At 48.2% G+C, this 24,565-nt stretch overlaps 1 protein-coding gene across 2 annotated transcripts in view; it reads left to right on the top strand.

Annotated features, from left to right (window-relative positions):
- Nucleotides 1-382: 382 nt before the first annotated feature.
- The window catches only part of LOC126535923 (isoprenyl transferase-like), a 168,416-nt gene continuing 144,233 nt past the window's right edge, over nucleotides 383-24,565 (top strand). For both annotated transcript variants that reach the window (XM_072287720.1, XM_072287721.1), the window contains exons 1-4: nucleotides 383-507; nucleotides 632-695; nucleotides 11,228-11,389; nucleotides 12,402-12,511. In XM_072287720.1, coding sequence (XP_072143821.1) covers nucleotides 422-507; nucleotides 632-695; nucleotides 11,228-11,389; nucleotides 12,402-12,511 — 422 coding nt within the window. In that variant the 5' untranslated portion in view covers nucleotides 383-421. The remainder of the gene's footprint in view (nucleotides 508-631; nucleotides 696-11,227; nucleotides 11,390-12,401; nucleotides 12,512-24,565) is intronic.

Raw genomic sequence — 24,565 nt, 5'->3', positions numbered from 1 at the left:
TTTCCGATTTTTTTTTCTCAGTAAAAAAATGCGGCGGCACGACAAGAAGAAGTGATTTATTGCCTTTCCCTATAGTTATGGAAAATGCTAAGGGAGCAAGCTTCATACCAGATTTGTGTAAGTAAAAACTTTGGTGAGCGATACTGCAATCTTGTGTGCATTGAATGCCAGGAACTTAGGAGGTGCAGGTGGTGTCGTTGCTCAGGGGAGGCAGTTAACATGGGATTAGACAACGCGTGCTGTCCAGCCTATGCATGCGAAGGAGGAACCTGCGGCTAACCATAGAACTCGAGGGTACTTGGTCAATACCCCAGGGTGGGTACGTGCCAGTATTGCCAAGGATTTACATCGAACTTGGCTCAACAGTGGGTATGAGCCATAATGTAAGAGGACAAAAACACTCAGGTAAACAAGATCAACAATGTCCTGCTGCACGAAAGAAAATCAAACCGTCGTGCACCGAATTCTTCGAAATCCAACTGGCATCTTCAACACATTCGACAAAGCGTACGTATATTTCATGTGTGATACACAGGGACATTAGATGTTTGCAAGTCAAGGGCGACCACGGCCTCAGCTAGCGTTCATGAAACAAATTATTCGGTTGGTTTCCATGTGGCGTTCGCCGAAGGCTGCAGTTTGGTTTACCACTACAAGATATATGCCTCGACAACAAGCTACCACCTCGGCTCAGGGTAAGATCTGCTTCGCACTTCGTCTTATGTGAGGGCACATTTTCATTCGAACGCTCGATTTTTCACGATTGTCGTGGAAATCTGTGAAATGCGTTAATTCCAGAACCCGCGCGCTGGCGTTTTTACTACTGTACAATTCCGCCTCTGTGACATTAAACAATGATTAAAAGTGATTCATCCTGTAGCTGACGTCGCTCAATGACAATGTCTTGCTGAGCGAGTTCGAGCAGCTGAGGATGGAGCGGAGTCACTGCGCTCTTCCCTCGCGTGAGGAGGAGCGGCGGACGTTTATTTCTTAACTACGCAATCTTTAGGATTGGCCCACGAAAAAGGCTAGAAGCCCACATACCCGACACGGAAAAGTGGGGCTAATTTGCTAAGAAAGACAGTCTACCTCTGGTACTTATGAACATTTTGTTTGATTTTGGAAGTTTGCCGAATGGCACAAATTAGCATTTGAAGCGGTCAGAATTGATCTTCACTTCGCGTGCAGTTCCGCTCTGCTTGAAATCGTTACGCCACAATTACATAACATTTTTGTGAAGTAAGACATACATCTGAATTAATTGAATCAAGTGTTTTAAATGTGGCGTTTGAAAATACTGCTCAAGTTTTTTCAGAGGGCAGTAACCTTCTTCAGAAGTAATTTATTGATGCATCTCATGGCCTATTGAGCGGGAAGGTCGGCGTCTGTAGCAGCGAAACGGCGCGTAAATTCCCATTGGCTGCGACGCTACAAAGCCGAGCGGGCGAAAGGGGGGCACCTGCTGCTGCGCTGCAGTTGTTGCGTGAGCGCATCTCTTGGCACCAAGGGCGTATGAGGTGCTGTAAGAGTAGGAATAATGTGAACTGCCACGCATGCGTTCTCGAGTGCACAAAAGATAAAACTGACCAAGCTTCAGAAATTTCGCTTTTACGCGCGCTGCGCAGCAGCTGTAACACTCAGCCGCAATAATTATTCGCCCTCTTTCGCGAAGAGGGGCAAACAAGAGTTTCCGAAACGAATCGTAGGTGGCAGTGCCGAATGCCCTGCTTGGTCAAAAAGAAACACTGGATGTGTTCCAATTCTGGCCAGCATCGGAGGCAGTCTATGTAGACAGCTAAAAAGACAGCCGAGACAGTTTCGAGGCCAAGTAATGGCACGCGTTTCGAGCCGTCCGGGATGCCTTAGTACACAAACAGTTTTTCTTGTCAGTATATTTAGATATGGAGAAGGCATACGACATAACTTGGCATTTCGGCATTCTCCGAGACCTGGCTGGAATATGAGTCTGAGTCGACTTAGCAAATGTGATTCAAAGCTGTCTCTTTTATCGCACGTTCCGTGTTGGAGTTGGTAACGTCCTGTCTCGACCATTTACGCAGGAGGCTGGTGTGCTACAAAGTGGTGGGCTGAGCTGCACCTTATTCGTTGTAAAAACAAACTCTCTACATATTGTCATACCACGTACCTTGTTTTATTCTGTATATGTTGATCACATCCAATTGGGTTACAAATCATGTAATCTTAGTATCTGCGAGCGACAACTACACCTTGGTTTAAATAAGTTGTCTAAGTGGGCGGGCGAGAACGGTTTAAAATTAACCCCCCCCCCCCCCCCCCCCAAAGTACACGTGTACTGTTCTGTAACAAGAGATGAGCATGACCAAATCCTGTTATAGACCTTCATCGAGAAAGACTATCCTGTGAGCTCAGAACATAAATTCTTAGGTATTATCTTAGACAATAAACTCAGACAAAGCGCCATTGAGATTTTTCCCTAGTCGTTGCTTATGTACAAAAATTTAAACGAAGTTCTTGAATGAGAGAGAGAGAGGGAGAGAGATGCAAGTGAGAGAAAGGCAAGAAGGTTAACAAAGTTTCATTAAAATATTTGTCCTCAACTTGTTCATATCACGGCCTTTACATTTTTCCTATCAGCAGCATGCACTGCTTTGCTGGTTTCAAACTGATATAGTTCTAAAGTTCGTGTGATATTTTCTTTAAGTATTAAATAGACAGAAAACATGGAAGCATCGATATCACTCATTTCGGGCACAATTTTTGAGACATACAATTATGTTCCTTTATAAAGAAATACATCGTTTACTTCTCTTGATAGTGCGTAGCGTTCAAGAATTCCTTTGCAGCATCTTTCGCAATGGCAATGCAGTTATTATTAATTAATTTGATCCCTCGACAAATTCTGTAAGGAGAAGGCGGAGCCTCAACGTGATCCCCCTCCCCCCCTCCCCGAACAAAACCTTTAGCTACGCCGCTGAGCTCCGGGAAGGGCGGCTTGTATCTAAGTCGGACTGTCGCCTTTCCCTGAACTTACGCCAATTTGTAATTTTGACCTTCCCTAGGGGTCGGCACAGTTTGGCCGAGGCGCTGGCGATTTCGATAATGTAGTGATCGCTACCCAGCGAGTCGTTTAGGACCCTCCAGCTTGTTCCCACGGTATCGTTGGTTATGGTAAAATCAGGGGTCGTGTCCCTGCCGGTGCTATTTCCTATACTAGTAGGCGCACCTGGTACAGTAATTAGTGTGCATTCGTGGCGCTCTATGGCTTCTAGGAGCTTGGTGCCCTTGGTGTCTGCTTTTGGGTAGCCCCATGTGTCGTGATTTGCATTGAAATCCCCGGTTACAGTTAGGCGATCGCGGTGTTCCAGCATTTCTTGTAGGTACCAGAACAGTGACGCGAAGTCAGCCTTTCTGTCTCATGGGGGGAGGGGGGGTGGGGGTGAATGTATACATTGCATGCGACCTGTTTTGGTCTCCCCTTGTTTATAAAGGGACGAAAAAGTGTCACTGTAAACAAAGTTGTATGCACGAATACACAAAACCTCGCAACAAGATATTTAAATATACGTCTAAATGTCCAATAAATCTACATATATAAGAAAAATAACTGTATACAGTGCATCAAACAGGGCAAATAAGGATAGTGGGCAATAACAGATTCACAGATTACAGAAACGTAAGGGCCGCGTCCCCCTCCCTCCACTCCGCCCGATGTATCGCGCGCGAAGGAAGTCAGCGCGCTTCCTCCCCGCTTTTCTCTCTTGCTCACACAAGACCGAGTCACCATCGTCGGCTCACCCATGACCCCCCCCCCCCCTTTAGCTTTCACTAGCGCATGGAGCATGCGGCGCGCGGTCACGATGTTATGGCTCTTGGACTTTATACGGAACATGAGGGCGAAAGCAACGGCAGAAATGCGCCTGGAGTGTCCTTATAATTGCTATCGCAATAATATAGTAAGAGTATCCGGCAACTTGAGCGTCCGGTGGCCCATTACTTTCCGCAAAAGAAGACGAAGTAACGAAATCCAACTTTTACCATGCGGCAATTCGCTGCGTTGCAAGAATTGTTTTTCTTTTGTGGGGCCGGAGCACCGAATTAGAAAAAGAACGAAAAGCACGTTGGCCTCAATCGAATGCCTACTTCGGGCACCTAATGGGGCTACCGAAGGAATATCAAAGACGCTTGGTCCCCAAAGAACCATATGCATACGCTAAGTATCCTACACCGCCGAGACAAGGCTTTTGCGTAGATGTTGCGCACAAGCGAACACGTTGCAATCAGTTCAGCCCACACAGTAATGGCGGCGAACGACAATTGTTTCGTTTACTCGTCTGCTATTCAGAAAGCGTCCAAAACTCTGTCAGGCGAAAATCCACTCGGCCAGACAAAAACGAACGCGCACCGAAGGGCGCCGCGCGGTGGTCGGGCCAACACGAGAAAAGCGCATGCGCTCTGGCTGTCTGTGGCAGCCCGCGGGTAGCGAGAACATGAAAACTGAAGGGCCTCAATGTGTCCTCGCGAATAAAAGTCAAAGTAGAAAAATAATTAAGAACGTACTTACCTTTGCTGGCTTTAGTATCTTCACCTATATCCTTTGGAGCAGGTGAAAAAAAAAAAAAGATATTCTTTTCTGTTCAATGACGGCTCAAATAAACCCCCACAATGCTCCGTGTCACAGACCTCGCTGCGTGCTTTGCCAATTTTAGAGTTGGTACAGTTGGTTGGTAGAGTGGTACACTTAGTTAACTTTGACTTGTCACGTTGTATGGTCCGATGTACGACTTTAGAAAAGTCTATACACCTTTGGCGTCTAATGTTTGTAACAACATTAAACCCACAAAGTTCCGGAATTGAAAACTTAAAGCATGGTTTTGGAAATGTCAAGGCACCTTTCGCATCAAGAGTTTGAGAACTTTATACCAATAAAGTTTCGAAATTGACATCCATGCGCCCCGTAGATTCCGCGGCCTCCGCGAGATGCCGCGACTAGCCCACTTGCCATTAAACACCCTTGAAACTTTGTGCTCGGATGGGGCTGCTTGGCGTTATGTGACGACATCCAGCCCGATTTCGCAATGTTCGCGCCGAAATGTCTTTTCGAGCGTGAAAAAGACATTGTAGAGAAAATCCAGAATGATTTCCGGTGTCGGGGGTTGTTTTGGTTGGAGGTGCATGACAGCACGAAAACATTCCGAGGTGTGGGGGGGGGGGGGTCTGAAGCCCCATAAGCAGCCCCCCTCTGGCTACGCCCCTGATGGACATTCATTTTCTCTGTCTAGGTGGTTATACTCTGTGTCGCTTTTGAAATGAATAAGATAGCTAGCGGATAGGGCTTTTAAAGCGTCACGTGAAGAGTACGCTTTCTTGTAGAAAATATTTGGCCGTAGTATGCGTACATTTTCATACACGATTCATTCAATTTACTCTTTATCGTGACAAATGGCTGACGTGGCATTATAACGCGTGGACCTGGCACCAAGACAACTCTCCCCTTCACCACTCGCGGTAGCAGTTTTGCGCACAAGCGTGCGTGCCGCGTCTGTGAAATCGGCGAGATTATGTGTGTCGCCGCGAGGGAAGCGAGCGCCGCAGGAGGAATGCGCCTGGAGTTGGAAAAGAGAATCGCACGCCAGGAAAAGTACGGTAGAGCGCACTGAGGATAGATGGATGCATGTTATGAGCGTCCCCTTTGGAACGGAGCGGTGGGTTGCGCCATCAACTAAGCTCTTGCTATTATACTGCCTAATGTCGTACCTGGGTTAAAAAATAAAAGAAAAATAAAGAAAAAAGGCACTATGAACTACCGCAACCAAATTTTCTGATCCCCTATTGCGAACTGTGCTTTTGTTCGTCTCTATTTTTTGTCGTTTCCCTACTTTTCTTACACCAATCCTCAAATCGCCTCTTGCTAATCCCTATTGCGGACATATTTACTTTTCCACTGCTCTCGCTGAACCTAAGGGCTTCAAGGAAGCCAGTGGTGCCTAAATCGACCGCTGGGTAGACGTCTTCACATTCTGATAAAACATGCTCCATAGTTTCCCTAGCTTTACCGCAGTAAGCACATGCTTCTTCTTCCTTCTTATATCTCGCTTTACAGGTGCGTGTTCTAAGGCATCCCGATCTTGCTTCGAAAAGCTTCCCTTTGAGTTATCACAAATTGTGTCTTTCCTGATTTCTTTTTTTCTTCTTAAGTAGTTACTTATGGCAAGTTTCTTTTCCATTGCCGCCACCCATGACATTATTTCAGCCTCTCTGACTTTCCGCTTGACCTTCTTTGTTGCTGTGTTGGCCACGCTACAGGTCGCATACTTGCTGGTAAGTTTCCTAGTTCTTTTCCTTCACTGTGAATCAATGTTTTTCCTGTACACATACCTGACCACTCTCCCAGCCCATTTACCTTCTTCATATTCCTCAGCCTTTCTTCATACTCAATTTTACTGCGAGCTTCCCTCACTTCAAAACTAGTCCAGCCCGTATCGCCCTGCACAGCTTCATTTGTAGTCTTCCCGTGAGCGCCCAATGCGAGGCGACCCACTGACCTTTGGTTCCCATCGAGTCCTGATTGCATCCCTGATTTAAAGCAAACAACCGCATTCAAAAAGTAAGTCCTGGAACCATTACACCTTTCCACACACCTCGGAGGACCTTGTACCTATTTTATCCCCAAAGCGCTTCGTGCTTCATTATGGCTGCATTTCTCTTCCCCTTCACTGTTATTGTTTTTTCCTGTGTATCCATATATCTATTGCCTTTGTTTATCCATATACCAAGATATTTATATTCTGTTACCCGATGTATTTCCTGGCCCTCTATCTCCATTGTCTGTTCACTGTTTTCATTGAATACCATAACACCTGATTTTCTAACACTAAATTTCAAACCTAAATTGTTGCCTTCCTGCCCACAGATATTAGCCAGACGTTGCAAATCACTTTGCTCGTTAGCTAGCAACACAATGTCGTCCGCATGATATAAACGCAGAAGCTGCTGCTCTACTAATGTACGTGCCCGTTTGTGTGAGAGATTATAGCCGATATTACTTCCTTCTAGCGCCCTCTCCATCCTCACCATGTACATCATAAACAGCAGTGGGGATAAAGGGCACCCCTGCCTCAGTGTCTTGTTCATATGAACTTTCTCCTCGCTCTTCATCCCTTCCCATTCAACGCAAACGGTATTTTCTAGGTATATATCTCTCTCAAAAGCTGTAAACAATCGTCACCTAAGCCTTCCCCTTCCAGAATATCCCACAAAATCTTGCGGTCTACGTTGTCATAGGCTCCTGTTACACGTGCGGCAAAGCGATGCCACCTTGTGGAAAGTCTAGGTGGCGTTGAGGAAAGCGGGGAAGAAGAAAGCAAGCGAAGCGTCTCGGAGGAGGAAGGTAGGAGGAGGCGCGCTGGGTTCACCTTCTCTGGCAGTTTCTACGGGTTCTGTGTGGGCCATGTATGTGGGCTATGGACGTACTGGCTTCCTCTCGTGATCAAGAGGCCGAGCGAGAAGGACGAGGAAGCGACGCAAGCAGCGAGTCGACCGACCCTCAAGTCGTCGCCAAGCGCGAGGCACGAGCTGAACAAGTCCGGCATAAAAGGCACGGGTTGCTGTGCCCAGGAAACTCCAGAAGAGGAAGGAGGAGAAGAGGAAATAGAATAGCGTGAATAGTACATTAGCAAATTGCTTGGAATAATAAGTACTATACATTTCCTTGCAGTGCCTTACCATCTTTCCTAATGGTACTTTACACTTTATAATAATCGCAAAACGGGCATAAAACATCAAAAATTAGAAATAGGCCTTGAAATAATCTGCCACGCTTACGCAGAATCAAAGCATTTGTAAAAAATTCTACGCGGCAACGCACCAGAAGGGAACAGCAGCCATTGCGCTTGCCCGTGACCCGTGTTAACGAAGTGAAACGTCTCTAACTTTTTCATTTGACTCGCGCGGTAGCGCATCGTGGTACATGTGTGAAGCATGCACTGTTTGGTTATCGACAAAAAGCTTTCCCCAAGTTGGCAAGCTGGGCGCACTCGGCGCCTGCAACTTCGCCGTATCGAGCTACGCATATACCTGGTATATTATTACGTAGGCACGATATGGCCATCACGCTGAGGCGTTATATGATAGTTTACACAACTGTGATGCGCCGGATGCCAGTCATGAGGTGTCACATTCGTCAAACTCTTTCTCCGCCGAGAAGCTTGGGCTCTATTCTCTATTTCTAACTTGGGCTTCTATTCTCCGCACGCTTGGCAGCTGCCCGGCCACCACTATCCTCCATGTTGACTCCCTGATTGGCTGTCGAGAGGTGATGTGTTTTGAAATTTGTACCGGGAAGCGGAAGTTTTGCAAAATGCAATTTTGAGTTTTCATCAAGATGACGAAACGTGACGTCAAGCTGCAAATTTTATCGACTAACACTTTATTCTGCTCCTTGGCAGCTATATAGTGCGACGACAGCGCTTCGAAAAGAAAGCGAGTGGTAGCGTGCAGAAGCCCATGCAATGCATCTGCAATTTCGCGAATATGTGATGGTGGTCCAAGATAGCCGCCATGTCAGCTTGCTGATTGGCTGAAGGAATATCCCATGGAGAGCGTCGGAGGAAGGGCCATGTGGTAAACGTCAATTTGGCGCTGCGTGACGCTGCACTGGGCCGCCATTGCAGAGATTTTCCGCCATAATTTGTTCTTCGACGAGCCGCGCGAATTATGCTAATGAGCAGACATATGCATTGGCGGCCGAGAGGCATGCGTATCGCCGCATTTTCCCCGTTGTTTACGGCCATGAAATTTTTTTTTTCATAGCGCGTGCTCATAGCATTTGCATCGCTCTCGGGTGGTGTTGGCATTACTGTTCTGGCCCATGATGTAAAAAAAACAAACAAACAAGAAAACGCGTTTTTTTCTAATAATATTGGTTGAACATTACAAACCTTGTGCGACGTTTTGCACTTTTCACGCCTGTGTTTGTATTGTAATCATGATGAAGTACTTTTCACATCAGCAGGAGTTCAGACAACGGCGGTTCTTTAAGGTAAAACTTCATTCTGGTCCTTCGGAACGCGCGTCAGCACGTTGCGGGCCGCTCCCACGACGGTACAGAAAGGCCGAGCCTCTATGCTGCGTCGCGTGCCCCAGGCCATAGCTATGCCCCAGGGTTAGGGCAGCCTCCCAAGTGATAAAAAAAAATTGGCAGTGGTATAAGCTATATAAGTATTAGCTCGGCTATGCCAGAATATACGTAACGAAAGCTAAGGCATAGCATGGTTAGCCTTGGTTAATCTTGATTGCAAGTCCAGGTTAGTCTGGTTGTCTAGCTATGTTGCGGCGTTTAGCTAGTCGTTCGGCGCGCTGTTCGTCTGTTCCCTGGGCGATTCGTTTCCTCTTCATCTCGTTCCGATGCCGATTCCAGGCCTCCCCCTGCTTATCAGATGTGCCGCCGTCCATACTGCCGCCTCACCTGTGGTTGCGGCGCACGCGAGCTCTCCTTTTCAGTCCTCCGACATGTCATCAGGCATGCGACGCAGCTGGCGAAGCGAGCGGAGGCGAGCGCAACGACGAGGAACGCGGAGTGACGTCATACCAAACGGCGGCTGCGGAAAGGCGCGGCGCTGCGCAGCGGTGGAACACCTGTGACTCGGTGCTACTAGTGGCGCATGCGCAGTAGTGACTAGGGAGCGAGAGAGTGAGAGAGAAATGTCCGCGACGAGGCGCGCTTTGTGAAGTCATGTGCCTCCTCGGAGCACCGCCACGGCGAAATCGCAAGTTCGCGGCCAGTAAAGCTTTCGCTCTAAATATGTACGCAAGGCGGCGCCTTGAAGTTTCCTCACGCGGTGCAAGTAAGCAGCAAAGTGAACAAAAAGATTGCAGCGCCGGTGCTTGCGTCGCGCAAGCGGATACCTGTGGCACGCGCAACGTCGCGGTCATATTCGGACGCTTCTCAGCCAGCCCAGTCGGGCTGAGATAGCGATGACGCGGCCTAGAACGTGCGTTCATCACCTCTGGTAGCGTCGCCTAAGTTGTCTCAAGGTAGAAAACAAGCGCGTTGGCGCCAATATACGATGACTCAATCCGTTTTCCGGGGATACGCATCCTAGCTAATGAAGCAGACGATGGAAGCGAGAAGCGTTTTCGTCGGAATAATGGTATGCTTTAGCTAGCTGCTTTATTTGTACTGTGGAGGAAAACAGATTCGCTTCATCAAGAACGTTCAGTACCTTTATTTCAGTTTCTTAGGCAAAGCGTGACGCTTGCGTCACGTTACGAAAGCAAAACAACAGTGCCATTTTGAACGCGTCGCACCTACGTCACGCCTCGAAGAAAATGGCGGAATGTCCAGAATGGAACCCCTGGGGTGCTAGACATTGGAAAATTCCGCCATTTTGTCAGCTCCGATTGGCTGAATGCTCAAAACAACGCCACTGGCGAGTGTGAGCATGTCGCGCAATTGGGCGACGTCCAGAATGGCAGGCTTGAGCTAAAGGTGCGCGGCACATCACTGAACTAAGGGAATCGGTGCGCATATCGTCTTGGCATGACACCGGCAATAAGCCGGCGAAAAGAGCGGGCCGTGCATGAGATTTCACGCGCGGCTGATGCCGGCACATAGGGCAGCGCCGCAATTCAGTCGCCGTTCGCGCGTCTCGGTCACTTTCGTTCCCGATGGCACATAATCGCCACATTCTGCCGCTACTAAACTGTGGGGCTGGAACTTTCGTGATACCAAAGGAACTTGAGAAGAAGCGAAGTAACGCAAATTTTAGACGAGAGAGAAGACGGCAGTATATGCACTGGAGAATAAATGCATGTCGTGGTTGAGAGAAGTTAAGCAAGTGCTGTTGGGCAAGTGTATCATACATGTAAAATAAATAACCACAGTGCTCTATTTTAGGCGCCAGGAAAAGAGCTGACGGCAGAGGATTAGGTGGACATCGTGAGATCTGCAGGCTGGCGCGAGCTAGTGTTACACTCGCTGGCAGAGTTATTGCAATTGGCATATATAGTTATTCCGATGACTAGACAAGCGGACGTAAATAATGAAGTGATTTGGCGTCTGCTGAACAGCCCGCACGAGTTCGTTGTTTTTTGTTGTTTAATTTGTTCAGACGTTATTTGCCTCGGAATACCCAGACGCTTTATGCTGCATGCAGCAACTCTCCATCTCGATGCGTTTTTTTCACGTCTATCATAATTTCGTCTCTTCAAATGTACAAAGAGCACTTTTCCTCACCGAGAGCCGCAGGAGCTGCTGGAAGTCCTGTACGCGCATGGCTCGGAAAGCGTGCACGTGTTCGGCGTGCGTCCCGTGGTGTCGGACTGCGTGGAGCTCAAGTCCAAGTTGGAATGCGGAGATACCATCCAGTGGCACGCCTACTCCATTTACGTCCATGCTGCAGTGTTCCTGGTGACATTTGTTTTCTTGCGTTCGTCTATATCGCAATAAACATTGGCCTAAATCTAGGCCTATATTTAGGCCTTGTGATGCCTTAGTTTTGAAAGGCTCATTGTTCCCGGATGCAAGAAAAAGTCGGTAATTAGGCCCGAATGGCGAAGCGTCGATTGCGATAGCAAATTAGTAGACAGCGATACGCAGTAAGGATAGTAGCTTTATTGGCCGTATAAACTTGCAAACATTCGCTTACTAGCTAAATTGACAAGCATGGTGTCACGTGCATACAAGCAAACAGGGACACGTCTCACTCAATGACCGCGGTCATTCACTGTCATAGAATTCACCTTCCTGGTGTCTCTCCCATCACCGCACACTAAGCGGCCGGAACACAACGCACACGAAGCTATCGGCCCTCGGCGCACCAAAGCCGCGCGGCCGTGCTCAGCCGCGCCATACGCAGTCGTCGCCGGAGTGTGGGTAACCCTCGCCCTTGTTCTCTACACCCCCCCCCCCCCCCCCCCCATTGCTCGCGCGCGATGTACGACGGCGCGCTTGTCCCCGCCTTCCACCCTTGCGCGCTCGGGATCGAGGCACCGTTCTCGGGTCACCCTCGCACTGTTTCACTCGCACACACAGCATACGGCGTGCGGCCACGTTGTTATCGCATTTCGACTTTATACGGTACGTCACGGTGACATCAACGGCAGAAATGCGCCTGGTGTGTCCGTATATGGCTATCGCAATAAAATGAAGCTAATCGCGAACAAACCTTTATTTCCTATAGTAACAGATGCGACTATGATACCAGGTATCAGCTTCCAATTGAGCACCAGGAGATTAGGAAAAGTGCTGTACGTGAAGACAGGTTAATTGAAGTGGGCGCAGCCTTACCGGTGAAAAAGAATGTGTGTGGGTATATATATAAATATATATATATATATATATAGTGGATTGCTTAGAATGCTTGGCGCACGCATAGCTCTAATGCATAGCTGCGACGCCCTCGCTTTCGTGCAACTTGCAGAACTTCTTGCAATGCCTGCCGACTCCACTGTTGGGACACGATTTTTACGACGACTGGATGGACGTGGCCACGTCCAAGAACACACTCGAAACGAAGGCGAAGCTGATGAGGTGTGTTATTGCACAAAGTGTCACCCTGCCCTTACACAAATTCTTGTAGACTGTTTTGCATTTCAATAGATTCGTTGGTTTGTCTATGCGAAATTTACTCACTGTCCGTGGACAAAAGATGTAAAGGCGTCTATTTATTTTTGTCTACTCCCACCCTATTGTCAGCCTATACAGAAAAGTCGATAAGGTGTCGGTTTCTTTTTGTTACTTCCGAGTGTATGTATGATATTCAATCAGGAGTTAATTATTTTTGTCTATTCCCGGCTTTCAGACTGTCTCTAGACAAATCTCGATAAAACATTTGTTTCTTATTGTCTATTTCCAGTCTATAGGCTGCCTATGTACAATATTCCTTCTGCTATGTATTTCATTGACCAATTTCCAGTCTATAGAATGTCTGCACAGAAAAACTGTCAAGGTGACCATTTCACCTTTGTCAGAATGGCACGGTCATTCACTATTATTTTACCAGACAATTAAGCGTTTAAGGGTCTGCTCGCAGAGTTTCATCGCGGAAAGCGCTGGTTTTGAACATGTCACCTCTGGTGCACCCTTGGCTGGGATGCGTCACCGACGGCTGTTTGCACTTGCGAACCGTACTAATGCGGAATGTATACCTCTGCAATTGTAACGATTCTCTACGGAAACCTGTATCGCTCTTGGTGAAGCCTGTAGGCTGTTTCACATGGCGCGATTGGGGCGAAAACAATCGTTCTGCCGTGCACATCGCAGAGCGATTTTCGCTGCCAGCTTTCACATGCGTTTGCGGCCGCGCCATTTCCGTCGCAGCGATGCACAAGGTTGCCCCCTGTCCACGAAGTATCCATGCCTGCATCGTGAAATAAAAGCAACGTGAAAGCTAGTCAAATATTCGAATTTTCCTATTATTATACGATAATAGCATAAGTGCACCATTTTTTAACGTTTAAAAGCGTTGAGACATTACGACAGCTTGCGAATGCGGTGAGTAAGGCGCTGCAGAACACCTCAAGTTAGAGTCACTGGAAAAAAATTCAGAGTACCGCATTCGTTTTCCCCGCGCCGCCGACGCGTTCATTGGCCCAACCGTACCATGTGACCTCTGAGGTGCCATATACCTTCCAAGCGCCGGGCGGGCCGGCTGAGAAAGCGCAGACAGCGCAGATTCCCTACGTTTTTTTTGTGAGTGTGTGTGTTCCGATTGTCACGCTCGCATTTGACTGCAAGAAAATCATGCCTGGCTGCTGCGCCTTCGGATGCAGCAACCGAACTGAGACTGGAAAGACTTTTTTCTAGATTCCGACCGGAAAAAATGACCGAGAGCGTCGTTCTGCGTGGTTACACAGAATCGGCCGGGAGAACTTCAAGCGTACAAAAAACAACCGCGTGTGCGAGGTATAAGTACACCTTGCTTGTGCTTTTCGGCACTGTTTTAGAAGATATTTAAGCGAAGTGCACGCGGTGTTAGCGATGATACGAAAATAGGAGTTCACTGCAGGGATCGCTCGCGTCTTGCACGCTTCACGCGGGTACACGTGTACGCGTTTGTTGCTCAACACACGCGGTTATTCCGTGCTCGTGGCACGAGAAGACACACTTGTCGCGCGAGAATTACACGTCCTCACGTGCACCAGGTACCCGCATGACTTCTCCGCGCACGTGAGCGCGCTCTCGCCTCGAGTCACTCGACCCATACGGCACTTTTTTCGCAGATCGTGACGATCGCAGTCAATAAAAACATGGTCAATACGAGGCCCATGATACTTCCTTTTTTCCACTTATCCTTTGCTCATTTATACATACGCATTTCGAGCTTGAAACCAATGGCCAGGTGATATTCACAACACATGCTTCAAATTTTGAGCTGGTAAGCCGAGCACATGCAATGAACTGAAGTCAGCATACATATTATGTTTTATGTTGAAATCCTACGGTGCATAACCAAATAATGTTGTGCTTGATGCATAACAGGAAATACAAAACAACAGAACACCCAGTAGCTTTGGTTTCACTCTGTCACTATGCATGTTACATAAGCCTCTCTAAAAGCACAAGAATTTTATACATCGCCTATGTAACTTAGAAAAAAAAGTGCTGCGTCACCAGCGGGCGTTCCTGCCTTTTTTTTACACATGCAGCAAATCTTGGCAGTCTAAGAAAACAGTCATAAATAGGTTGAAAAGAGTAGCCGCTCATGAACGCACTACACAGCCGCGTTCATAAATCGCAATGTAGCAAACTCTCGCTCATTATCAGTGTACAGAAGTACATATATACGTTGCTGTAATCACGCAAATTGCTCATATTGGCCTTCCGCAAGATTTCGTGCGCAAAATGGTCATCAAAGTTGGTTTTTACGCCTGCTGTGCACAGATCGTCCTACGATCACGGCCAAACACCGGTGGGCACACGGCAGTCGCAGTGTGTCGTGCGCATACGGCGGACAATGTCGCCCTGCAGAATCGAGAACGCGCGGTATCCGTTTACAAACTAAATAAGATGTATCCGATTTAGCTTGTGAAATTATACAATGAACGTACGTGCTTGTGACACTGTCAGGTGTTAGTTTCGTCCTGCTTGGAAACATTCCATAGAAGCCGACGGCGGTCCACGATGTTCATGCCCAAAAGCACAAGCTTGCCTCATTCCGGCTCGAAGTGATGAAATGTTTCCTTCGTAGCTCGCTCCGCGGAAGGGGAAAAGAAACGCGTGCATAAGCTCCCGATAGCAGCGCTAAGCTGCTGCCCACAATCGCAGCACAGTTCCAGCAGTAAACACGATCGCCGTGCAAAACAACCACCGGCTGCATTTCTTCGCACAAAATAACATTTTCTTTTCGTTCTTAGCAACCATTATCTCCGGGCACAGAGGATTTGTACTTCAGTAAACACTCAACCCGATGTGTCACCGAATATCAAGATCTTCCAACACGGCGGCCTTCCCGCGACGCAGTCGGCTTGGAAGGTATATGGCGGTGGCCGCTCAGTGTTGCCAGTCAAATCCCGACCTTTGCGGTACTCTGAAATTTTTTCCAGTGACTCTACCTCAAGTATGCGCGTGCCGCTCGTGCGACATCGGTGGGGTGGCTCCGTTTAGTGCACTCTCGCTTCGTTGTTGATGTGGAAGCCGCAACTTTCTTCCTGGATGAGTATTTGCTTTTGCAGAAGAACAAGCCACTAATGTTTATGAAGCTCTTAAGCCGCAAGCGCTGGTAGGTGCGGCCTATTAAAACATAACTGCGCGCGACATTGCTGCACAGAGCTACCGCCACGCGGTAAAACAGGAAAGCGCCTATTTTGACGGCGCTTTGTTTCCTCATGCATGGCGCCAATCGCTGCGACTAATTTAATTATGGGGTTTAACTTGCCAAAACCACTTTCTGATTGTGAGGCATGCCGCAGTGGGGGACTCCGGAAATTTCGACCAGCTGGGGTTCTTTAACGTGCACCTAAATCTAAGTACACGGGTGTTTTCGCATTTCGCCCCCATCGAAATGCGGCCGCCATGGCCAGGATTCGATCCCGCGACCTTGTGCTCAGCAGCATAACACCCTAGCCACTGAGCAACCACGGCAGGTGATCGCTGCGACTCAGCGACCAACTTGTTGGAATCCAGTCGCCGGAATTCGCTGTGTCGCTGAACGAAAATCGCGCCATGTGAAACAGCCTTATGGTGGATCGTCAGAAAAGGCCATGATGACGAGTGAACAGCTGTGTGTTAGCGATGTTGTCAGGGAAGCAGAGTGAATTACAGCAGCGACTGAAGAACATTACATTTAGTAGAGTGCAGGGCCATTGTCCAGTCCTCGCATCAGTTTCGCATCTGATCCAAGTCTTCGTTAAGGGCACTCTGATCTGATGAGTTAGTAATGGTCCTGTAAATCACACAATCGTCGGCGAACGTGCGAATCCTGGAAGGTACAGCCTTGGTCAAAAAATTGGCTGAAGGCTTAGCTTCGTTAAGCCTGGAAGATTGCGAAAGAAATACCCTTGGCTGCGCCTTGGTTCGGCTGATGGTGTGGACATGGTTGCCCTTTGTTAAACTTATCGCTATACATCATCCGACATAGCGCAAGGCAGCGCGCCGACCACTGCGAGGAGCCGAGCTGTAGCCCCATTTATCCTCCTAGCGCAACGTCACACCAGCGAGCGCCCTCCCTCGGTAGCGCCGCAGCAGCGGCGCGCAAGGCTTCGCCTCCATAAAGTCCCTTGATAATTTTAAAGTAGCGACACTCTTTGAACTCTGCCGCCGCCGCACGAGCTCCTCGCCTCCTCCTCGCCCCTGGCGCGTTCCCCCGCGGCAACCAGTTTTGCCCCCGTTTTTCTGGACGACGATTGGTCTCCCTGCCGTTGCCCTTGGAAACGCGCGGATCTTGAGTTTTGCTTGTGTTTTTCTTTTTCGTTCGCGCCATTTTCCTCCTGAGCACGTCTGGCTCGGCGCTTTAGCTCGGCGTAGCGAACGTTATACGCCGTGTTTCCTGCTCTATGTGCTAGCGCTATGCCGGGCTGTTGCGCATATAAGTGCAGCAAGAAGCCTGAAGATGGTTATGCCGTTTTTATTATACCACAAGGAAAGCGTGACGGCTTGAGCAGGAAGCAGTGGCTGCATGACATTGGCCGAAAGAACTTTTTTCCGACAACAGTGTTGTTGGCGAGCTGAGGTGTCCTTCTTATAGACCTCAGACTCTGCCCAGGCGGCGCTGCGGAAAAACCCGTCACCAGCGCCCCCATCGGAGCTTTGGCGCGAACTGAGTAGTGCAAGGAGAGCTGTCCGCAAGCGAAGGTGCATTGGCCACAATAGACCCTTCTCTTTCGTTTGTGTTGAGGCATGGTTACCTAAAAATCAAGGACCTGGAAAGCTTCTTCCGCCCATCCACGCTTCGGAAAGAAAGCTTAGCAGGGCGAAGTACGTGTACAATATAAAATAAAGTCTCAATTGTTATTTCGGCGTGCTGCAACTCGCAAGTACAGAGAGCATCAGGTTTGTCTTTAGGCATATCAGCATAAAAATCTAAGCATTTCAAATTGTTTCATATTGAATATGTCCTGACCACAAGACTTATTATCTCCCATATTTTTATGTATTTTATCGTAATGTTTTGTCTCGCAATTATTTACAGAGAGTAAATCCTATCATAGCCTTTTCCGGGTTCAGCAAACAGAAAACGTTTTGCAAGGCAGCAAATAGCGTGCGATCACAACGAAAGTACGCTTCCTACAGTGCCTACGCGCTGCATCTTTCTCGCAGGAGCTACAGCATCGCTCAGTACCTTAATTTTAACTTTTTGCAGACGCTTCGAGCAACAAGCGCGCACAAATAAATGTAAATAAATTCGTCATTTCTTTCTTTACACATGTGCGTTATTTCGCAATTACTCATCCAGTGCTCCTACAGCAACTTTATTGCTCACATTTGAAAAACGCAGTCGAGCAGGCTCAGCACATTGCGAAACGTGCTTGTTGTATCGGCGCAGGACATACAAGATATCGAAAGTAGAAATGAGCTCGCGATGCAACGATGCTCTAGAACAGGATTTTGAATTCATAAACGAACCAAAATGTTTGGTTAAGCCGACCTGCCAGATCTCTCCGTTCCACTTCTTGAGTCAAGCGGAGACGGACGTCTGTTAAAAGGCGGAGATATCGATGGCACATAAGCAAGATGGTTCGCAACGTTGTTTTTTCTGTTACCAACGAAGTGGCGGCTGTAGATTCTTGAGTTTTCGCTTAGTTACCACGGTCCTCCGCCAGGGCTACGCAACACAATTACAGAAGGACAATATTGTCGCACTTTCTCATGCGAGCCGCTGTGTTGTGGGGAATGCAAGTAATCCGATTACCCAACAGGTTGAACGGCCCGTATCCAGCGCTCTCACCTTTCCCCTGCATACGATCGCGATGGAAATCGGTAAAACTGAACGTTGTTATTCCGTCCTTCACGTACATGGCAATTTACAACACAACAGTAGCGTCGATTGCGGCGTTTCATTGTAGCGCGCGGAGCTATCGCGGTTGCCGTCGTTTCTGCCATCAGTCTGACGAATGAGCCAGCAAGCGCTTTATGGCAGTTCGGAGGCGCGTCCGACTAGCGTTGAAATTCATAGCTCTCTGTCTGGGTGTTAAATGCGCAAAACGCTCGTCATATGGACCAAAATCTAGTTAAATCGTTGTTTCACAGTCGCTAGCTGCATAGGCAACTTAGCAAGGGAGTCGGGCTTCGCACTACTCAATTACTGCCTCTTCGCACCGGCAGGTGGCGCTTCGCGTCTTGCAAAACTCCAGAGTCTGACGTCCATAGCTCGTAGCAAAGCCTCCCGTAATGCTGCATTTTTTTTTTCATTCTTCCGGCCTGCTCACCAGCGTTTTTGTTGCGGTTGTCCTCAGTATGCTTAATATTCTGGGGCGGCTCCATCACCTCGCATGTCGCTAACTGTTGTTATTCAGTCGAAAGTGCAGCATTATAGATGTGCTTTGCGCCCTGAAAAAATTAGTGGCAAGTATACCCGTGGTATTGCAGGTGATGAGCGTTAGCTAGTCAACATTGAGTTTTTTTTAAATTTTAAGGCGAAAGCCTTTGGATCTGTATGTTTCAAGGTCGCGTTGTAAACTGGAGGTATCACGTGACCCAAGGAAGGCCAGAGGTGACCCAAAGCATGTCCACCCCTGTATAAGAGAATGATAACCCAAGTTAATTAATTAATCATTAGTGTTTGACATAAGGTGGATTAGGGAGGATTAAGGTTGATTAGAGTGTATTGAAGAAGATTAAGGTGGATTAGAGTGCATTAAGAGGGATTAAGATGAATGAATAAAGATTAAGGTGGGTGGAGGAGGATTAAGGCGGATTATGGTGGATTAAGGCGAAAGGTTGATGAAAGGGTATTAAGACCGATTACGGTGGATTAGGGTGCATGAACAAGGAATAGGGAGGATTAAGGTGGATAAAAGAAGGTTAAGGTTGATTAATGTGAATTAAGGTGAATTAGAGTTGTTAAAGGAGGATTAAGGCCGAATAGGACGGATTAGGGTAGATTAAGCTGGATTAGGGACCATGGAGCTGGATTAGGTTTGATAGAGGTGGATTAGCGTGTATTACGGTAGATTAGGACTATTAAGGAGGATTAAGTTGGATTAAGGTGCATGAATAAGGAGTAAGGTGGATGAAGAAGGATTAAGGCGGATTATGATGAATTAGGTTTGATAAAGGAGGATCTAGACCGTATAGGGTAGGCTAAGGTGCATTAGGGGCGATGTAGATTGACAGATTGTATTAAGGTGGATTGGAAGTATTAGGTTGGATTAAGGTGGATGATGGAGCATTAAGGTGGATTAGAGTGGACTAAGGTGAATTGGGGTTCATTGAGTATTAAGACCGATTAGTCTACCATAATCCTCCTAATGTACATTAATCCACCGAATCCACATTCATCAACCTTTATCCTCCGTCATTCACTTTAATCCACCATAATCCACGAAAGTCCTCCTTAATGCACCCTAAGCCACCTTCATCAACCTTAATCTACTCTAACCCTCCTTAATGTACTTTAATACTCCTTAATAAACCCTAATGCTTCCTCATTCACATTAATCCACCCTAATCCACTATAATCGACCTTAATCCACCCGAATCCACATTCATCTACCTTAGTCCACCATAATCCCCCGTAATCCACCCTAATCCCCCTTCATTCACTTTTGTTCACCCTAGCCCACCATAATACTCCTTAATATAATAATAATCTTTATTTCTCTCCACATAATACAGAATAATGCACATTAATCCTTCTTAATCCACCCTAATCCACTATAATCGTCCTTAATGCACCTCAACGCACCTTCATCCACCCTAATCTACCTTCATCGACCTTAATCCAACCTAGTCCTTCTTTATGCACCCTAATCCACCCTCATTCACCCTGATGCACCTTCATCGACTTTAATCCACCTTAATCCTTCTTAATACCCCCGAATTCATCTTAATCCAATCGCTAATCAATGATTACTTTGCTAATCATTATTCATCTCTCATACGCGGCTGCACATGCTTTCGTTCGCTTCCCGCCTTCCTTCGGTCACGTGATATTTTCTGTAGCTCATAACGGGACCTTGAAACAGAGGTCTAAGGCTTTCGCTTAATAAGCCACATACAAAGGGATGTGTCACAAGCAATAGTAGATGAGACGCACGAGGTAAATCATCTGATCATGTGGCCGAAAAATTGTCTGGAGTATAGAACTCGCCTCAAAGCTCCCTTTACATCGGTATACCCCGTTCATACGGCTTCAGGAAAAAACCAACCTACTCATAAACGTTGCCTCCAGCATTATCGATGCTGTTATTAGCCTTTCTCAAATTGGTTAAGCCTGGAATATTGCGAAAGCAATACCCTTGGCTGCGCCTTGGTTCGGCTGATGGTGTGGACATGGTTGCCCTTTGTTAAACTTATGGCTATACATCATCCGACAAGCATAATTCTTGTCATTGAGCTGGATTATTCAAAGAGGCGGACATTACTAGCACGAGAAATTGAAACACATATTCAGCTAATTAACGAAAATTTGCTGATTCACTTAATTAAATTACGGCACGTATAGTAGTTTGCGAATTGTATCCGGTGAATTTGCGAGACTTGAAATGAATTTGCAGGATTACTTCGAGATGTGGTTTTGCCAAGTGCGGGACGGAATACATGGGAGTTCCAGCTATTCTTGCGCTTCAATGCATAAAACAGCGTTTTGTTGAAAAAGTAAGTAGAACAACAATACAATCTTACGGCGAGTTTGATGGCTGTTACATTTCGCCTACAACGCGCGGTATAGCCGGCGCGGATGCAACGGACGCCGGGGCTTCGTTCAAAGCGGCGGACATTTTGGCCCGTTCAGCGCCGCCGATACGCCTCCCCGCCAAGCGCGTCCAGGCATGTTTCAATGCCACGTGTCTTCAAGTGTGCGTGTGTGTGTGTGTGCATGTTGGTGCCCACGCTTGTCAAAGCGCGGCAGCCGGGGAGAGGAGCTCCCCAAGTGTGAAGCGAGGAGGTCTGACCGGCGCCGGCCCGGCGGATGCGTCACTACATTCGCCCCAACGTGTCTCTCAGCCTGTCCGTGCCGCGCATCACGTGCGCCTCTGACGAGGCGTTCCTTCTTCCCCTCGACTCCGAGAGTATAAGAGCAGCTGCTCCCGGACGCCGAGGGAGGCTCCGATTTCTTTCGTTGAGTTAACGTGCTCTCCCGTCTCTCCACTTCGGTCGACCGGACCGCCCGCTATTTGCGATGCTAGAATAAACAAGTTGTTCTGTTACCAGTCGACTCATGCTTTGCCGGGACCTTCGGATGGTTCCAGTTGTGCCCCAGGCCGCCAGACCAACGCTACCCTTGGGGCTTGCGACCCATTTGCAACAACGGGCGTCAGCGCTGAGATTCCAACAACTCGTGCCAGCGGTGCGATTGCAACAACTGTCTGCCAGCGGTGAGATCGCGACAACGGAGACCAGTAGCGAAGATATGCAGTTGACTGTATGCTGAGCAGCACAACGACCATCCGGGAGCAGTGCAACGAGCCCTGTGTGATGACTGGTTGCCTGCAGCGGAACGACTGCGCTGAATTCTTGGCTGCGAGGTTTGGTGAGTGCGGGACTTTCTTCTTCTGAGTTTTGCCAGGCTTTTGTTAGTGTCAGAAACAGAGCTGGTAATTGTGGTTGTCGTTGCTGCCGGGTTAGTTTGCGGCAAGACAATAGTAGGCAGTAGAGAAAGCAGCATTCAGAGCAGCCATGGATTTGAAGTCGTTGCGCAAACCGATATTGCTGGAGCTTGCAAGAGAGTTGGGTCTGGATGTCTCAGACAAACTCAGAAAACCAGAACTGCTAAGGGCTATTCTTGAGTTAGAAGCTGAGGATGACGAGCTGTCGGAATGCCTTGAGACCATTGAGGAGAGGGCAAAAAGACATGAGCGCGAACTTAAAGAGCAAAAAGAGAGACAGGAGCGCGAACTTAGAGAGCAAAAAGAGAGACAGGAGCGTGAACTTAGAGAGCAAAAAGAGAAACAGGAGCGCGAACTTAAAGAGCAGAAAGAAAAAAAAGAGCGCGAACACGCTTTGGAAATGAAGCGTCTCGAGGTAGAGATGGAACGCGCTCGTAATGGAAGTCAGGCACACGGTACAGGAGAACGAGTATTGTTCAAAATGACTGACCTGATGCGGCCGTTTAAGCTTGGAGAGGACATTGGTTTGTTCCTGGTTAACTTTGAGCGAACGTGCGCGAAGCAGGGGTTCTCTCGGGAAACGTGGCCACAGCGCTTGCTCACTTTGTTACCCGGCGAGGCGGCCGACGTAGTCGCTCGCTTGAAGAAAGAGGAGGCAGAGGATTTCGACAAAGTGAAATCGAGTCTGCTAAAAAAGTACAGGCTGTCAGCGGAGGCGTTCCGTCGGAAGTTTCGGGAAAATGAGAAAGGCAGAAGTGAGTCATATACAGAGTTTGCCTACAGGCTAATGTCAAACATGCAGGAGTGGCTCAAAGAAGAGAAAGCGTTTGGTGACCACGAGAAGGTTCTGCAGTGTTTCGGGCTGGAACAGTTTTATAGTCGGTTACCTGAGAACGTGGGGTACTGGGTCTTGGATATAGGCCAGACGTTAGTACGGTGGCTAAAGCCGCCGAGCTAGCCGAGGAGTTTGTGACGCGTCGGGCTCGCGGAGCTAAGGACGGTCAAAAGGGTGAATTTGGCTCCAAGTTTGAGAGGCCGAAGTTCACGCCCATGAGAGCAAAGGGGGACACACGTAGTTCGGATGCGAGTGAAAGCAGTCCGACCGAACGTAAGGAGACGGCGGCAGCCGAAGCCGAACGTAGAAAGCGGTTCGAGGCGAGGCACGCGCGCGTGTGTTATACGTGCCAGAAGCCGGGTCACTTTTCGGCGCAGTGTCCAGAAACAAAAACAAAAGTCGTGTTTTTGTCATTATGCAGCACTGACGAGAACATGAAGCTTCTCGAGCCTTACATGCGAGACCTCCTCGTGAACGGGAAAGAGTGCCGAGTGCTTCGCGATTCCGCAGCTACGATGAATGTAGTTCACCCCTCTTACGTAGAACCCGATATGTTCACGGGCGAGTGCGCATGGATCAAGCAAGCCGTGGAAGCTCATAGCGTGTGTCTGCCCGTAGCAAAAGTGCTTATTGAAGGACCTTTCGGAGCGCTTGAGACGAAGGCCGCAGTGTCATCTATGCTGCCCCCCCAGTACCCGTACCTATTTTCGAACAGGTCTGATCACCTCCTGCGCGAGAAGGGGCTTTTGTTTGGTGAGGCTAGCGTTCAGGCCTTAACCAGATCGAGAGTTCGGGAGCTCGCTGCAAAGGTGGTAGTTGCGGGGCCGACGTTGTCGAACAATGAGAAAGGGTCGGAGGCGCAGCAAGCTGATATTCAGAGCACGTCCGAACTGAATAAACTTGAGCCTGTAGCGTTGAAGGCACCAGATACTGGAGAGGAAATGCCCGACACGGGAAAGTTAGAAGAGCTATCTGCAGATTTGCTCATCGCGCCTACGTCAGATGGACTGAATAGGTTGCTAAAAGTCAGCCGGTCGGCTTTGATAGCCGAGCAAAAAAAGGATGGCAGCCTAGAAAACATGCGCTACAATGTCAAGGAAGGTATCGCCAAGAAAAATGCTCGTTTTGTGGAAAGAGGTGGGGTCCTGTACCGGAAGTATCTAGACCGCAGGGGAGTGGAGTTCGATCAGCTGATCGTGCCTCAGTGCTACCGTTAGGATCTGTTGCGCTTGTCGCATGGAGGTTCGTGGTCCGGACACCTAGGAGTTAAGAAGACTAAGGACAGTCTCTTGCAAGAGTACTATTGGCCAGGGTGTTTTCGTGACGCAGAAGACTTTGTGAGGACATGTGACACCTGTCAGCGGGTGGGCAAACCAGGGGACAAATCGAGGGCGCCGTTGAAGTTGGTACCTATCATTACGGAGCCTTTTAGACGGCTCGTTATTGATACAGTGGGACCTCTGCCGGCAACAACCACGGGGTACAGACACATTTTGACTGTGATCTGCCCAGCGACAAAGTTCCCTGAAGCAGTGCCGCTTAAAG

This window comes from Dermacentor andersoni, chromosome 4 (genome assembly GCF_023375885.2).
Source record: "Dermacentor andersoni chromosome 4, qqDerAnde1_hic_scaffold, whole genome shotgun sequence".
Taxonomy (NCBI): domain Eukaryota; kingdom Metazoa; phylum Arthropoda; class Arachnida; order Ixodida; family Ixodidae; genus Dermacentor; species Dermacentor andersoni.
This window is presented reverse-complemented; position numbering and strand designations above follow the sequence as displayed.